Source organism: Engystomops pustulosus, chromosome 7, assembly GCF_040894005.1.
Source record: "Engystomops pustulosus chromosome 7, aEngPut4.maternal, whole genome shotgun sequence".
Taxonomy (NCBI): domain Eukaryota; kingdom Metazoa; phylum Chordata; class Amphibia; order Anura; family Leptodactylidae; genus Engystomops; species Engystomops pustulosus.
In genome coordinates this window covers 143,127,135-143,145,534 of record NC_092417.1, presented here as the reverse complement: position 1 = coordinate 143,145,534, position 18,400 = coordinate 143,127,135, and the positions used below count along the sequence as shown (strand labels likewise).

Genomic DNA, 18,400 nt, shown 5'->3' with positions numbered 1-18,400 from the left:
TAAATCTACCCCTATGTGTCTAACAATAGAACTCTTTACAGATCCCTTGATAGATTAAATTACTCAGAGAGCGGACTCAGCAAGGGCAATATACTCTAGCTATTGAAAAATGTCATAATTAGCCTCCTTATCTTTCTGTACTGGACAGATCTCAGTTTTAAATAGACTGCTCAGTGCAGGAACAAGAAGCAGTAAAAAGAGTGAGGTGCTGCTTTGCTTGATGTATACTACACAGTTTACTATTATCAACGGCTCTATTCACTTCTGAAAAAATATATATCTTCAAAGGCCTAAGTTACTTTCAGTTAACTCTAATGATGAAATATGACATTTCTGACAGATTATTTTTTTTTTCATATTTCCCAGGTTGCTAATATCAGTGCACTTTTTTCCTATACACGTCCTGTCTACACAGCAGAGTTCACAAACTGGAATAATCCATATATCTCAATCTAGTTTGTGCAGGATATGTATTACCCAAATTATTGATGAGGCCTTTAGAGGTACTGGCGGTCCTTGACTTAAGGACACCCGACTTACAGATGACCCCTACTTACAGACAGACCTCTCTGCCCACTGTAACCTCTGGTGAAGCTCTTTGGATGCTTTACTTTAGTCCCAGGCTGCAATGATCAGCTGTAAGGTGTCTGTAATGAAACTTTATTGATAATCCTTGTTCCCATGACAGCACAAAATTTTGAAAATACTAATTATGGTTGGTGCTACAATTATAATAATCTGCCTGTTCCGACTTACATACAAGTTTAAACCTAAAGAACCTATCTTGTATGTAACCTGCATAATCTGCCTGTACATATATTTTTAGAAAGAATGTATCTATATGAGACATACATCTGTCCAAAGATATGAAAGCGGTAAATTGTTTTCTGTAGTAACTTTAAATCACTCCTACAATCTCAGCTTGTGTTGACTGCCTGCTGCTATGATCTACTTCAAAGTGGGCAGAATCATGCTATGCATGCTGCGAGCAAAGACAATTGTATAATGATGTAAATGTCCTCTGATTGTCTATTTCTTTTAACCTGTTCGTCCTTGGACAATACAGTTGAGTTGTAGGAAAGGTAAAGTTTACTGGATCCAAACAAGAACACATACCAGTGTCTCTTCTGTCAAACCAATACCTGCAGCAGTCTCTGTTATTGTGACTGCTACATTTTCATACCATAATTGCTTCCCCATATGTAATGTAATGTGCTCACGTAACCTGTATTGTGCTGCAACCAAGGAACTAGCAACATGTAAGAACGCGCCTTGCTAAGTATTTATGTAATTGCATCGTTACAACTGTCTAACTGTGTAACAATCGCCGGAACGCTATGTACAGAATAACTTCCCCCTCAGGGGATCAATAAAGTTGTATTGTATTTATCTGTAGTGGGGCAAAACATCCAATATCACCTTTTTACCCTTATTAACACAATGGATCATCAAACAAAACGTCCAGATATAAGATATAGAATAAGCAGTATTCTCCTTAGTAAACCATTAATAGTAGATTAATGGGGACTTACACCAAGCTCTCCCCTTGGCTGCAGTTATTGGGGCAGATTTACTTACTTTGCGATCCAGCGGCGCGTTCTCTACACTGAATTCAGGTCCGGCCGGGATTCATCAAGGCAGTTCCTCCGACGTCCACCAGGTGGCGCTGCTGCGCTGAAGTTCCCTGAAATGCACTGAAGTTCACGATCCTATCCTGGATGAAGGTGAGTGCAAGCTCCGCGACACAATTTCCTTTTTTAAATGCAGCGGTTTTTCAGAATCCGTCGGGTTTTCGTTCGTCCACGCCCCCCGATTTCCGTCGCGTGCATGCCGGTGCCGATGCGCCACAATCCGATCGCTTGCGCCAAAAACCCGGGGCAATACAGGTACAATCGGCGCAAATCGGAAATATTCGGGTAACACGTCGGGAAAACGCGAATCGGGCCCTTAGTAAATGACCCCCATTGTATCTGCACAGTGAGGAGACAGAAGAAGATAGCGTCATGAATAAAAATTAAAACATTTTATATGTTCTATCATTCTAAGGCCCCTATAAAAATCAGTGACACACAGTAGGGTGTTTTAGTGGCTATAGGCAATGGTGAGGATCTCTTACACCGGTCTTGATACCCCCCTTTCCCCAGGCCTTGTCATAAATTAGGTGCACAGCTCACTACAATCGACTCCAGTAGGGACTGCGAGTCACTTGTAGCATACTACACCCCAGAAACCTAGTGTGAAAGTGAGTAGATCTGGCAGAGCATGTTGGCTCTATCTTTTTCCCACCATGCCCCATCTTTGGGAAGTGGCGAGGATTGGCAGAAAACTCCATTTGCACAAATTGGGTAGAAAAAGATCACCTTTTTCCACACCAAATAGAAATTGATAATTTCCCCTGCTCAATATACAATATGAAGATCAGGACCAAGAAGAGAGTTCCCACATACAAACAAATTCATCCCGACGAGAACACAGCAAGTAAATTTCAGCACAAGTTTTCACTTGCACTAATATAGTTTGAGCAATTTGAGAGTTCGTCAAAGCTATCAGTGCAACAAGCGATTCCTGTGTATCCTGTCAGGTGTTGTCCGTGTGGTTACTGCTTTGCCACCAACCCAAGATAGTATTGAGAGGTTCTTCTCAGATCTCAAAATAATCAGATTTGAGGGCGTCCATAAAGGAGGATCATTCAGAGGCATTATTAAAGGGAACCTGTCAGCAGAAATAAATCTAATAAACCACAACGAGTACAAGCAGATGAAAACCTTTCAGATCATGCTCCTTTTATGGACCAGCGTGGTGATATCATTAGGGAAATCAACTTTGAAATAATATGCTAAGGCTAAGGCTAAGTTCACACTTCTGCTCAAAGCTGCGTTTCTTACCGCCACTAAAAAAAACGAAAGAACATATAATTAAAAATCCTATTGACATAAATGTAAATTTTATGCCATCTGTTACATTTCCTTTAGGCAGGTACCCGTTATCTATGTGGTTTTTGGCTGTAATACTTTTCTTCCATTAGAAAAAACTGCAAGGATAATGGATAACTGCCTAATTGAACATAACGGATGACATAAAATTTACATGAATGACAATGGGTGTTTTAACTGATACGTTAAACCTCCGTTGTTTCCCTTTTTTTAACGGAGGTATGGAACAGAGAGTGTGAACGGTAGTGTGAACTTAGCCGTATATGAATCTTATTTCAAAGTTGATTTTCCGGATGATGCCCCCATGCTTGGCTATGAACATGACCAAGATGTCTTTAATCTGCTGGATAAGGTACTGCTTTCCTATTAGGTGCCCCAGAAGTTCTGTAGAAAATCTCATAGTGAAATGCTTCACTATGTTAATGCACTTCGAGGGACTTTAGTTCTCCGTTCTTCCAATCATGGGGGAGTTCCAATGTTTGAGCCTGCAGTGGTCAGACATTATGTAAATTGGGGACAGATGTTTTTCAAAGGTAAAATACCTTTTACCTTTTACCAAAAACCTGTATATAGTAAATAGAAGTCAGGGAGGAGGTACAGCTGAGATTTAACTTCAGCAAAGAAGAAGCACAGAAGTATAAAGACACAGAATAAGAATTGAGCATGGAAAGGGATAAACCTTTTTAGGGCTATACAAGTGATGGTATGTAGATCAGGCAATAGGCATGAGAAGTGTGAGCCTGGTTGTGCCAAAATGTTACCAGACTGGTTCTGAAAGATCGGGGTGTGATGACTATTGGCCACATTTAAAATAAAGAAATCTTCTGTACGACAGAATTTAAAACCACCTTTTCAGAATAGTTTTAAGTTGCATCCAGTAAAATAAAAACCCCACAAAATTGCATAGATGTAGTTCAACATAATTTGTAGCTGGGTTTCTTCTTGTAGAGACGGCAGCTGACATAAGGTGTCATACAGGGCCGGGCAATGCTCCTTGGGGAAAAGGCTATGCAAATAAGCCTCCATTCATCAAAAAGAAAGCTGCTTCTTTAGTGCCACCTATTGGAAGAAGCTACAATATTATTAGTCATTTTGCAAGGCTTTACTGAAGGGACGAGCACTGACCTATAAAATAGATCCTTTTACTAGGTGGCAATGGAGAGGAAGCAATCTTGCTCCGGGATATAGATTTATTGAAAAGGTCAGTGTTCTTGCTCTCACGACAGCTGAGGCCAACAAATAAATCAGAAAACCCTCTTTAAGATATCCTTGGCTTCAGCCAACCTTCTAATATCTATGAAGCCTCTTGACTCCCCTCCAAAAGCAGGAACTTTTTAGTAGTTCTCCATTTAATACTCATGAACTTTCAGCAGAGAAAGATGACTAATCTCTAAAGTTATCATATAGCAAACTACCCCTATACTAAAAACATACAATAAATATTTCCCAAACTGGCCACATATGTAGCCCCTTTACCAAGGACCTCTTCATAAAACTGTGAGCAGCATTTTGTTCAGCTCAGCAACAGATGAACAGATTGCAGCTCGGGGAAGGATGTCAGTCAGGCACAACGCCCATTCACACAAAACGTAGTTGGGACAAAACTAGGAAATATGTCTACTGTAATCTGCCCGTTTTCTGTATATATTACGCTTGGAACAGAAATAGCTGAATTCAGTCCTGAAAGAATTTCAGGCCGTCTATAATAATGAGCAAAATACATTCTCTATTTCACAAAACAGGCAATAAAACCGGCATGATCACGGAGGGATTGCATCGGAAGAGTGTAAAATATGCATGAGCATGGAGGGATTTTATAAGATTCCACAACATGACGCTAGTGGTCTGGGGTCTTTTTTGCACAAAGGGACAATGTCAGGCGTAATTCTATGACAGTATAGACACAGTATAGACACATTAGACCATGGGGATAAGGGTCTCCATTTGCACTGGATGACTGTTCAGCATGTATTATAGTAGAGGAGATAAATGGCTGCCACAGACTGCTTATCTCTCACGTAAACAGAAGATAACGGTGGCCAGTAGAGGGAATCCACATAAACATGGCAAACCTTTAGCTAAATTAACAGCTTTTTACAATTTCAATCAAGATTTGCCCCCAAAATCCTGATGAAGCTGTCGATTTACTTAAATATTGATAGCCTACTGTTAAGATAGGCCACCAGTTATTGATGGTTGGATGTACAACATCAACACAATGAAAGGTCCATGCACAAAAAAGGAGAAAGGAGTTGGTTTAGGTTTCAGAATAACAAAAGCTGATATATAGCACAAGAAAGGAGTTGCAACCATAAACAATGAAGAGGGCAAAGTTGTCATAGAAGGGTTATCCTGAATTCAAACTTGGGGCCGATATATACGCCCCCCATAGACGGCAATGGCCACACGAGTAAAGGATAGAACATGTCCTACCTTTCCCTGTGTTATGGCGCTGTGCACCATGCATCTCTATGGAGAGGGGAGGGGTCACCCCTCCTCCTCTCTATCGTGGCGAACATATTCAGCCCGCCCGCCATACGTTTGTGTGAATGCAGCCTTAGAGGTCTTTGCCACTGACTAAAATGAGAAGAGTTGTATAAAGGATTTTCTCTTTTCGCATCAGGGACAGCACAAGAATGTTTAGATCTACAGGTTGAGGCTCTCATAGTAATCACCAACGTCAAACAAAGGCAAAGGCCAAATCCTTGAAATTAAATGAACCAAGAAAGACAAAACCAGAAGGAATAAGACCAAAGCACGTGCCTGAGTTATATCCACAGGAATATGCGGCTGGCAACAGATCTGAAACAACAAGTTAGGTCCAATGGGTTGTAGTAGCAACAACTGATAATCAAGCAGAAGGGAGACCTGTTTTTGCTTAAAGCCACCATTGGTTATTTACATTTGGTGAAATCTTAGGTAAGTTGCGTTATATCCATGTCCATTTAACATGTCAATGAAACACATAGAAACGATGGAGCTGGGCGAGTTGTGTAATAGTATACCGTCCACTCCTTTCTAAGGTACCCATTACACCATAACATTTTAAAGTATCCCAGCAGAGAAAGATTTCATAGAGATATTGGCCCAGGGATCAGTATGGACTGGTTTAGGTTTAAGAATAACAAAAGCTGATATATAGACAGATCCATATCTGTGCAGGTTGAACAGACTGAAGACTGTAGCATCTGGTCTGGCATGTAGACACTCCCACGTGAACTACAATAGATGAGGAATTTTTACTGCGTAAAACAACCCATTTATACATCAGATGTGGAAAAAGATAGGGGATCTATATAGTTCTTATGATCCATGTATAGTGACGATACATTAGGCCTCTCCTGCAGATGTTACCACCCATGCAAACCAGACTTCATCAGAAAGCCAATTAAATCAGCCAATTTTGGAGAACATACGATGCAGTAGGTGTCATTAATTGTCAATTGGATTAGTGGACATTTAGGAGAGGCATCTAATTTGTCCAAGAAAGATGTGACTTTATCTTGGTGACAAAGGACCACCACAGGTATGAAGCAAGGTTAGTCAAACAAAATCATCAAATCTTAAAAACCCTAAAACTGTTGGAACTAAGGACTTACAAAACAAACCCCTCTTTATGATCTGGAGTTAAAAAGGTCAAGGCGATGGTGGAAGAGAAACCAGAGGAATTGAAAATCACTGAAAGCTGATTTTATTTCTTTGGAGATGCAGTCCATGATGATTTCTCTTGTCATGCTTAGGCTTCCCATCTCCAAAGGTCAGACAGATCAGAAGCAGGTGACCTTCTGTGTAACGTAAAGATGCAAATCTCCAGAAAGCTTCCTCAACCTTCCTTCAAAAAGGGGTTCATCCAACTTGAATACATTTATCAGGGATCGATGGTACAACACATATAGAAATCAATAGGGGCATTTATGAGTGCTTCTATGCTAGAAAACCCTGTGTAGAAGCCCTGAAACTGTTGCAATGCCTTGTGACCGCCCAGGCATTGCGATTATTATCCCCTTTACACCAGCTCCACACCCCGGGAGTTTGCAGGGGTGTGAGTGGCAGCAGAATGGGCCTAGACTATGTTCACCTTGAATGTTTGCATGGTTTTTGTGCAAAACTGGACCACCACAGGAATACAGGACCGCCACAGGATTGGAACACGGGAACACCACAGGAACACAGAGGCGTATGGAAACGCTAAGGAATCACGGAGGCGTCTGGAAACGCTCAGGAAGGCTTTCACTCCAGTAGAATGACCTGAAGATCCGGCAGGGGATGCTGGGAGTCGCCAGACTATATAGCCGAGCCGGGAATGCCAGAGCCAATATGGAGGATGCTGGCCCTTTAAGGCCAGTAGGGGGAGTGCGCGCAACTGCAGGGAAGAAGCATGCGGCCTACAAGCCAGGAGCCAGAGTACAGACCGGAGCCAGGAGAGGTAAGTGAGGGAAGGGGGAGCGGGGACCGCGGCTGCAGGCACGGGTGCACCCGCAATCTGTACCGAGGATCGCGGGTGTAACCGTGACAGTACCCCCCCTTAGGGCCCCCCCCCCCTTCAGCCCGCTGTTCTTCTTTCTTCGCCTCCTCCAATTCTTCTTGGTGATGAGACACCTTAGGAGGAGAGCAGGCACCGGGAAGACTTGGGAAGCCGCAGGCTGGGTCGGCTCTAGGCACTTCGGAGCGGCCTCAAGGGAGGCCGGTGGAGACTCTGGAGCGGCCTCAGGGGAGGCCGGTGGAGACTCTGGAGCGGCCTCAGGGGAGGCCGGTGGAGACTCTGGAGCGGCCTCAGGGGACCGCCACAGGATTGCAGGACCGCCACAGGAATACAGGACCGCCACAGGATTGGAACACGGGAACACCACAGGAACACTAGTGGCGGGAGCGCGCAACTGCAGGGAAGAAACAATGGGGCAGATTTACTTACCCGGTCCATTTGCGTTCCAGCAGGGCGTTCTCTGCGGTGGATTCGGGTCCGGCCGGGATTCATTAAGGCAGTTCCTCCGACGTCCACCAGGTGGACCTGCTGCGCTGAAGAGCATCGGAACGCACTCAAGTTCACCGGCCTATTCCTAGTGAAGGTAAGTGCAAGCTCCGCGACACATTTTTTTTTTTTTAATGCAGCGATTTTTTCCGAATCCGTCAGGTTTTGTTGTTACGACCCCCGATTTCCGTCGCGTGCATCGGAAAAATTTGGGTAACAAGTCGGGAAAACGCGAATCGGGCCCTTAGTAAATGACCCCCAATGTGTTCAACATTGTAGTGTTAAGGAGATCGCACTGGTTTCGGACGCGTACTGTCAGCCATGTTAGATCAAGCAAACATGTCCAGTTAAATGTCATAATTCAGCCATTTTTATGTAACCTGCTTGTAAAAGTTTTTCCTTTGCACATGTGAGAGAACCAAAATCCTGAAATACCGTATATACTCGTGTATAAGCCGAGTTTTTCAGCACAAAAAATGTGCTGAAAAACGTCCCATCGGCTTATACATGAGTCACAACGAGTTAAAAAATACTTAAAAAATAATAAACTTATATACCCACACTTCGGTGGCCCCGATCTGCAGCGCTGCTCCCCCGATGTCCTCTTCTGGCTTCCCGGCGCCGCTGATGACGTCATACTAGGCGCCGCCCGGGAGACAGCAATTGCAGCGCCCAGCGCAATGTACAGGAGACGGGCGCGGTAGCCAGAAGAGGACCCGCACGGACATCGGGGGAGCAGCGCTGCAGATCGGGGCCACCGGAGGGTGAGTATATAAGTTTATTATTTTTTTTAATGCTGGTCTGGGCTGTATACTACTGGGGGCAGGCTGGGCAGTGCTGTATACTACTGGGGGCAAGCTGGGCTGTGCTGTATACAACTGGGGGCAAGCTGGGCAGTGCTTATACTACTGGGGGCAAGCTGGGCAGTGCTGTATACTGCTGGGGGCAACCTGGGCAGTGCTTATACTGCTGGGGGCAAGCTGGGCAGTGCTTATACTGCTGGGGGCAAGCTGGGCAGTGCTGTATACTACCGGGGGCAAGCTGGGCAGTGCTGTATACTACTGGGGGCAAGCTGGGCAGTGCTGTATACTACTGGGGGCAAGCTGGGCAGTGCTGTATACTACTGGGGGCAGGCTGGGGTGGCTGTATACTACTGGGGGCAGGCTGGGGTGGCTGTATACTACTGGGGGCAGGCTGGGATGGCTGTATACTACTGGGGGCAGGCTGTATACTATAGGGGGCTAGCTGGCTATATACTGGGGGGGGGGGGTCTGTGACCAATCCATTTCCCACCCTCGGCTTATACTCAAGTCAATAGGTTTCCCCAGTTTTTGGTGGTAAAATTAGGGGTCTCGGCTTATACTCGGGTCGGCTTATACTCGAGTATATACGGTAATTTGAAACATGAAATTGTCTTTTTTTAAACTAATATCAGAACCGTGGTTCTAAGTACAACAAAGCTCAATATACGGGCATCATAAATGACCCTTCCAGTTTTGCTCATTTCAGGCAAAGACGAGCCAGGCTTAGGGGCTGGAGAAGAGCGTCACATTAGACGTCCATATCTGAAACTCATGCTGTAGCAGCGGTGCGACTGTGGTCTGGAAGGCACTGCCGGCCTTCATATAAGAACACAGGCCACTATTGACAAACTGAACAGTAGAGCTACAGGGGGCATGTATAAGATTTATTTTTTATAAAAGCCTCCTCTCCCCAGCCATATATATCTTTTAATCTCAAAACAGGAGAGGAACTACAGGGGTAGCAGCCATAGCAGCTGCCATGGGGTCTGCAGTGTAAGGAGGCCCAGGCTTCCGACCTAAAACACTAAATAATAGAGAATTTGCACCATTATACAGGCGGTCCCCTACTTAAGGACACCCGACTTACAGACAACCCATAGTTACAGACAGACCCCTCTGCCCACTGTGACCTCTGGTGAAGCTCTCTGAATGCTTTACTATAGCCCCAGACTGTAATGATCAGCTGTAAAGTGTCTGTAATGAAGCTTTATTGATAATCCTTGGTCCAATTACAGCAAAAATTTTGAAACTCCAATTGTCACTGAGACAAAAGAAAAAAAATTGTCCAGAACTTCAATTATAAAATATACAGTTTCGACTTACATACAAATTCAACTTAAGAACAAACCTCCAGACCCTATCTTGTATGTAACCCGGGGACTGCCTGTAAATATGTTATGCTGCACATTGTACAATATAGGGCACATTTACAAAAAACAGTGCAAACTACACAAGGTGCAGTTTGCCTGCGTAGTGTGCGGGGTCCGTCAGATTCAGGATTTGTGGCGCCCGTTCTTCATGAATCTGCCGCCTCTGCACAGCTCAGACAGAGTGCACCAACTACTTTTTGGTGCACCTTTAACATGGGCCGTGCAACACACTTCTGTTGGACTTTGCATGATAAATGTGTGTGTGGGGGGGTGGTAGTGCGTTCACACGTTGTGGGTTTTTTTTTTTTTTTCCGTTTTTTAAGCATCCAAAATCCATGCGTTTTAGGCAGAGCAAATGACCAGATGTGATTTATAATCCTTATCAGGTTAGAGCAATTGTCTTCTGAACCCTTGAAAAACGCATAAAAGTTGGGACTTTGATGAAAATTTTAAGGAAAACTGCTTCTCAGCGAAACACAAATGAAAAAACGTGACGCAATTAGAAGTTTATGTGCTTTTTAAAAACGCAATGCAAAGGCAAAAACGCAACATAGAGACAGGAGGGCCGCAAACGCAAGCGTTTAAATGGAACAGGAACGGCAACCGCCCTTCCAAATGCGCAAAAAACGCAACGCAACATGTGAACGCGGCCTGCAGTTTCCACCATGATAGATGCTGCCAAGGTAGTTGTCTTTTTTGCAGTGAGAGCATAACCTCATAGAGACCCTATGGCATATGTGTATCCATGAAAGCTGCCATATGTTCTGCTGGAATTTTCCATATTCCTGCACACCCCTTATGTATCACCTCATGAAGCAGCCAGCTGTTCAGTACATGCATATGGCCACACTCAGTGCAGAGGCGCATTGCATTTCCGTCCCAGCAGTTCAAACATTGTTCTCCCGGTGTCACCGCAGACGCCGCTGTCCGTGCACATAAAGTTATTGCAGGTCCCTGCCGCTCCCGCTTTGCGCCTGCGCACCAGGCCGGATCATGTGACCGTGTGTCAGACGGCGCAGGCATAACAGGAAGTGTCCGAGATAGAAGAGGAGAGCGGAGTGGAGTCAGGAGCCGCCCGACAACCATGGCGACCAGTGTCAGCACACACCGAGGACCGGTGAGGGGGCGTCATTAAAGGGGAGGGCGGGCTGGGCCAGGAGAGAGGCTAGCTGCTATGGAACTACAAGTCCCAGCATGCCTTTCATGACAATGAGTTTGTGTCTGCGGTGGGATCTGTAGTTCGGCAGTGCCTGTAAGGAGGGAGGATACAGAATGGAGGGACCGGTGCTCCAGCAGTGTCATGGAGGGGGCACAGGGTACATCTGATGTGTCTCTCTGTCATGGAGACCAAGGCAGATGCAGACTGATTGAAGAACATGTGGTCTCCTGCCAGAGTACAGGATGGGTCATTGGATCAGAACCCTCAGTTCTAAGCATGTGATCCCAGAACTAAACTCTAGAAAAAATGTCACCTATGAATAGTGCAGATGATGATGGTAAACTTTCCTATATTGTAGAAATGTTTCTTTCTTTTTCCTCTCCCTTTCTTCTTTTTTTTTAAAGAGAACCTGTACTTTTTTAATTTTTTTAGGCAGCACCCTCAGCGAGGGTAAGAAAGATCCATTCTACAATTCATTCTTTATTGTGAATTTTCAACGATTTATATACGGTATATATATATATATAAGTTTTCTCCAAAGTCATGTGAAAATTAGTTGAAAACTGTCATTTTCTGCCAGAGAGGAGTCAGTCGGAGGCTTATATCTGATTATGGCACCATGTTCAACTGGCACGTGCCCGTACCTGGGCATAGCACCCGGCCACGTGGAGATGGGAGGGGGAGTGACTATTCCTTACCCATATCAACAGCCCCCATACATATGTGCGCGTGGGGCCTAAAGTCAAGAAAATCAGTAACCTCAGTCTTGTGGGTTATGTGAGCTACAGAACCAGGGATATGGACAGGTAAAGACTAGTAGGGGGAGATTTATCACAAGTGTCTGAGAGCAAAACTGTTCTAGTTGCTCATGGAAACCAATCAGAGCTCATCTTTCATTTTCCCACAGCTGTTTATTAATAGAAAGCTGAGCTCTGATTGGTTGCCATCAATTCTGCTCTTAGACACTTCTGATAAATCTCCCCAATAGTGGGTCATGAAAGCTGCAGATAGAGATCCAGTTCCATACTATGTCTTTAACTCCAGTTGTCTCAGGTTCTGTATCTCACAGGATTTGAAAGATAAGATTCTCCTCATTAATTTCATACCAGAAAAATGTTTCTTAGCACTGTACAGCCCAAAATATAGGTAGTGAAATGACGCCACCCTTTCAGCTGCTCAGCCTGACTCACCTCCGTCAGAGATGAGTCAGTGTGAGAGACTAGAGGGGCGGTTCTCTAGACTCCTCTATCTTGGGTTCTTTAGCAGCCAGAACCATGGTCCTGTTATTAGATTAAAGATGAGAATGTCTGATTGCATCAGTCCTGTCCTGTCATTTAGGGAACTGGAGATACAGGTAGTTAAAAAAAGGTGGGAATCAGATCTTTATCTTTCCTTAGCTTGTGTTCCCAACTATGAATGTACCTGCCCATATCTCTCTGTTCTTATGTAAATCATCTTGTCAGTGTGTATGCAAAGTGTTGAGTCAATAAAGTCTCTGATTAGTCTAATGTCCGTAAAGGGAAATATTCTCTAGGTATGGGAATAGTTAATCATTAGCCTTTCTCTCAGTATTGTAGGCAGAAGGCTTTTAGATACATTGCTCACTGCAGGAGAAAGAATGAGAAAAAGGGCACAGAGAAGCTGCTTTACTTAATGAAGCATATGGCAAAGTTTACTGTGATCACCTACGCTATTCATTTCTGTAATAAAAAGATAAGTCAGAAAAATCCTGAGAATTTTTTTTGAAGTGTGGGGGATTTCTGCAGATTTAAAGCAAACCTTTTAGAAGAAAGTGTTTGTTCTCACGCCGTTCAACACCTTCCAGATCATGTTTTGATCATGTCCCAGTGTGGTGGCATCATTCAGTAAATGAGCTCTGAAGAGAAGTGTATAATGGATGGATAAAGTTATGGAGACGGAGAGTTTTTAGCACTGAAGTTAAAGGACATTTAGTATCTACTGGGATGAGACTGTATGCAAATGAGCCTTAGGGGCTCCAGGCTCCATTAACACCTATGGAGCTTGGAGCCCCTTTAAGTTTAAGTTTCCCTGACTTTCCTTACCCCGCCCAGATGCAATTTATTTAATGAACCAGGTCTTTTTAAAATTGTGTAGCTTGCATAAATCTAAGCACTGCTTACCAGTTTTCCAACTGAAATGGTACAGACTCCTCTGTACATGGTCTGCTTGGAAATTTGACCAAAAATCTGCAGTTAGGTTACAGGTTACACGTGTGGATTTATTGTCTTCCTTTTAATGGTGGCCAGAGATTTTAAACCATAGGCTCATATGAAGCTGTAAAGGGTCATTTAAGAGAGACTTTTATCGATGTCCCAGTCACGGAGGCGAGCTGCTGTCAAGCTGCCCCACTTCTCCTGCTAAGGCTGAAGAGAATTCCTAGGGGTGGGGAGGAAGGTTGATATATATATATTTTTTTTTCTTTCTTTCTCTCCATGCACCCGTAGGGCACCGTGCGCCCATTGCCATCTATGGGGGACTTATATCGGCCGTATATATGTCCCCCATGCAGCAGTGTGTATGTAGCCTTATTAAAGCGTTTGCTGCAGTTTTCTGTCTGACTTTGCACTGAAAAGAAGGAGCAAACTGCAGCACATGTATTTATGAAGTGTCTGTGCCAGTTTTGTATCGTGGCTGCACTTTGTCCGACAAGACAGAAAAAATGTGCCCCTAAATGTGCCAGGTTACTGCTTAGTCGGGCCACGCACCACATTTATTACTGACTTGCGTCACAATTCTGCTGCCTGAACAAAGTGCACCAAAAAAATAATGGTGCTGGCTTCCATAGCAGTGCAGGAAGCACCAGATTAATGAACACCGTGCGCGAGTAGTAATTTATCTGGCGCCTCCTGCACACTCCGCATGCAAACTGCACATAGTACAGACAGCTCTAGTTTTGTTAAATGTGGCGCAGTGTGTAGTCTGTGACTGTAATGTACACTCTGGCCCATAGGGCATGGGACACATTGCCCTTCTATACGGAAACTGGTAGGGTTCCTCAGTTTCAAACTTCACCACATTTTCCTGTATATTTTGTATATCGTGTGGTTTACAAGTCCCCAAAATGATATTCTAAGTCCGGTAACCTCCCGTCCAGGTCCCATAAGGGCTCATTCAGACTGCCGTGGTCTGGTCTCATGATTTGGCCACCAATATCACGTCCGCCATAGACCTCTATGGGTGACGTTGCAGTGAGCATTTGGTGTGTCACCGCAATGCCAGCTAGGCTGATGGCTGCTCATTTGTCTATGGAGGGCAAGCACCTGGCTGTCTAAATACATCCTAAAATAGATGTCTTTACAGTATACATGGGATGTTCTGCTCTAAGGAACAAAGAACCAGTAGGGGTTTTCCTGTGTTAGAGGGTGGGAATTCTGGCACCACTTGATGCTGCGAGCAAACACTACACAGCACAGAATAACATCTATGTGTGTACCCTCAAGAATACAAAATGTGACATTCCAGCTTCACATGGAAAGTAGAGCTGAGGACCTCAATGTTGCCCTCTACTAGGAGGAAGTGCTGATACTTGTCACAAGATGCTCTATAGCCACATGACAACTGGGCGACCTGCTTATCCTGTGATCTATGGCTTGTGTCTATACAGCTTCATGTAATTACCAGGAAGGAAGAGGCCAAAAATATGGTTAGAAGACAGGAGTAAAAATAATAATAATAAATCTTATAAAATACAGGAAAGACACGCCTTAAAGGGAGTGCACCTCAAACCCTTAAATAATCAGTAACTTTACAACAAACATAAATCTGTAGGACATATGACTACAGGAAACGGTAATATATCAAATCCGAGCAAAGTGCCTTTTTCTCTGCTTTGGCTCATGTACTCGCAGCATCCTTCTTCATCTGCTTTTTTTTAAATGTCATCACACAAGGAGCAAGACAGGAGCTGTACAGCCCAGTACTCAGCTACATCACATAGAAGAACATAACAAACTAAATCCGGGTGGTCTTCCAATAAGGTTCCAAAGCTCCTTTCTTTTGTGTTGCCGTCATCATAATGGCAAAAATGTTGTAGGCGCTGTACTTTTTCTGCACTATGGGTAACTTGGCCTTCAATGACATAGAAGCTGTGTTACTCCTCATGCACACACATACACAGGACAATGGAGTTTTGCAAAGTTTGTTAAAAAGTTAGATAGTTTAGGGTTTACAGGACATCTACCACCAGGATGAAAGACAGTATGCAAATGAGCCGGAGGGGCTCCAGGCTCCACTAACACCTAGGAACCTGGAGCCCCTCGGGCTCATTTGCATACAGTCCTTCATCCTGTTGGTTTATGCTCTTTAATATTCCTAAAAAAAACTGGAAACTTTCAATTGCTTTTGGTGTCTACTTTGTGTCACACAAAAAATATAGAAATAACCCCATTGAGTACTTTTCCAGCAGTCTTGGCAGAATACATCCATTAGTGACACGGAGCATATTGTCGCATTTCATGGTCTGTACACTGCTCCAGGGATGGGAGTCCAAGCATCACAGTTAGGGATGAGTGGAACTGATGGTTGGGTTTAGCTTCCGAGTCTGTCTGAACAGCCAATGCAGCAAATTGACGTCCCCAGCAACCTGATCCCGAACCCGTCCATAAGGTCCTCACATCTCTAATCGTAGTTTTACATGATGCAAGAAGTTGCCACATTTTAGACTCCTGCTCAATGGCCATCACTGGATATGCTAGTATCACTGTCAAAGCCATTGATTGGCTGCAGTGATAACATGAAAAATCCTGTCAAAAACTAATTTTTCACCTGCTTTCAGGCCTCCGTTATTATCTTCAGTAACTAACACAATTATAAACGGAAATGTAATGGATCCGTTAGAATTCTTATTGATTTTATTGGCTATCATTAGTATCGGTTTCCGTAATTTGAGCAAAAAATAGCGCTTCAGCTTTTTTTCAATTTTCGGTTTGAATTTTGGAAATAGTGAAAACTTAATAGACAATTAAAATCCATGGACTATTTAATGGATTGGTTAGACTTCCATTATCGTTTTGGTGAAAGAAGGTAATAACTAGCAGGGGTGTAACTAGGAGAGGCAGGGCCCCACAGCAGACTTCTGAATGGGGTCCCCCTTCCTGCTTAAATGTATACATATTACACATACATATATGGAAAGTCCAAGCAGCAAGCTCAAAATAATATCGAGGTGGGTGCAGGTATCACAGTCCTCCAATAATAAGTGTTAGAAAATGAGCAGCACTCCAATTGTAGAGGTAAACCAAGATGGGGTCTTCTTTATTCCATAGCTATTTGTCACAAAAGCCACTATTGTCACTTGCTATGGAATAAAGAAGACCACATCTTGGTTTACCTCTACAATTGGAGTGCTGCTCATTTTCTTTACATTTATATACCTATATACTGCACATACAGTTCTCCGTTCATAAACACACATTTACTCTTACATATGGAGCATATACACACATACAGTGCCATATACAAACAGTATATGCACACACATATGCAATGTGTAGTATAATATGTATATAATGGTGCACATTGTCCTCCATTCTTTAATGTCTGCTCGGTTGAATGGGGGGCCCCCCTGACACTGCGGGTCCCATAGCCCGTAGTTACGCCTCCTCAGGAGGGCCATATGCAGGTGTGAACTGAGCCTTTGCTTACATGCATTTACAGAAACTGGAATGCATGGCGTTGAATTTGCATGAGAGAGGAGAAATTATCTTCTAAATCTGTGGCCAAATGCCCAAGCTAATTTTGTTAGGGGTTGACCTCGGTGAATTACAATTAGGGTGACTATCACAATTCCGTAATCCTCATCCATTTCTGTTTAATGTTAATTGATCATTTTGTAGAAATAATCGGCAACATTTGTGTTTGGCGATGGGCGTTATAACATGAATTCTGACTGCTCTGTAATAATGACTTTCGCATATACAGGACATTACTATGGAGCATTTAGTGCAGAGTGTCCGGCACGTCGAGCCAATATAGGTGGAGTGAGCATGAGTGAGCCTCTCACCCTCGACACGAGTACTGTAGGGTTATAGCATAAAGTGACCACTACCTACTTGTTTCTGTATTTTTACCATCTAAATAAGTGCTACATATGTTTACGACATCATGAAAACATACATATAGATAATGCAGGAAAGCTACCTCAGCATAGGGTATATATCCCATTCCTGACCTTTGTAGTCTATCCTTGAAGGAACATCATCGGCTCCATTTCCAATGATATACCCAAGGATTAAGGGATTTTCATCCTGGAAGTTAATGATGTTTAACAAACAAGCAGAGCTTTACCAGCGTCACATTGAGAAGAATATTAAAGAGGACCTGTCAGTACTTCAGACATGTCTGGCCTCACAATTTCCTATATTCTTCAATATATATGAAGCATTTTTTGCAGCGCTTTCCCCTATAGCACTATTTTTGGCCCTTTTTTTTTACCCCGCTACACTGGCAGCCCCATCAGGTAAGGTATAAAATGTCCTTTTTAGAATTCATTATTTAATGTGAAATCATTTACCTATATAAAAAAAAAACAAATTCTCCAACCAAAGTAATGTAAAAAGAGTCTGTGCCTGCAGTGTCCCTTCAGACTCCTCTATACTCTTGTTTTATATAGTAATTAAAAAAATGTTTTTTGGTGTCATATTAAAGATAACAATCTCATCAGATTGCATCAAGCTTGTGGATCAATAGAAGATGAGGATTAACTTCCTGCCTATTTTAAAGCGTAAATGTAAAGGTTAGATAGAGCCTTTGACAATAATTCCAACGATACCCTTTATCATGCTGCTGGCTTCTTCCTATCCTGAGATCCAGCCCGATATATCTATCATCCCAATCTCTAAAATCCTCTCCAGCTTCTCCTCAAGTGGGGGCTAGCACTTCCTGGTTGTGACATCAGGTAAGGGCACTGAGGCCAGAGCATTGAGGGCATTCACGTGAACGTGCAAAGGAAGTGCAGAATTTCCAGCCAGCTCTTCTACATGCGTGCAGTGCACAAGCAGCTCTTCTACATGCCTTGTCTTAGAGCAGTGTGAAGAGACTTCCATCCACACTGCAGCTTGTTTGATCACATGCTTTTTATTGCTTCTGGCAATAGTCAAGACTGATATCCTCCTGCAGCTACAGATCGGGAGCATGCACCTCTCCTA

The 18,400-nt window shown here is 43.5% G+C and overlaps 2 protein-coding genes across 3 annotated transcripts in view; one reads left to right on the top strand and one right to left on the bottom strand.

Moving 5' to 3' along the window:
• BRSK2 (BR serine/threonine kinase 2) overlaps window positions 1–10,983 on the bottom strand; it is a 136,085-nt gene extending 125,102 nt beyond the window's left edge. The window contains exon 1 of one of the 2 annotated variants that reach the window (XM_072118068.1): window positions 10,883–10,983. The gene's annotated coding sequence lies outside the window, so the exon portion shown is untranslated. The remainder of the gene's footprint in view (window positions 1–10,882) is intronic. The other variant, XM_072118069.1, reaches the window with a different exon arrangement.
• Window positions 10,984–11,034: 51 nt separating this feature from the next.
• The window catches only part of TOLLIP (toll interacting protein), a 29,664-nt gene continuing 22,298 nt past the window's right edge, over window positions 11,035–18,400 (top strand). Inside the window, exon 1 of the mRNA XM_072118077.1 lies at window positions 11,035–11,192. Within this exon, the coding sequence (XP_071974178.1) occupies window positions 11,160–11,192 (33 nt within the window). The 5' untranslated portion in view covers window positions 11,035–11,159. The remainder of the gene's footprint in view (window positions 11,193–18,400) is intronic.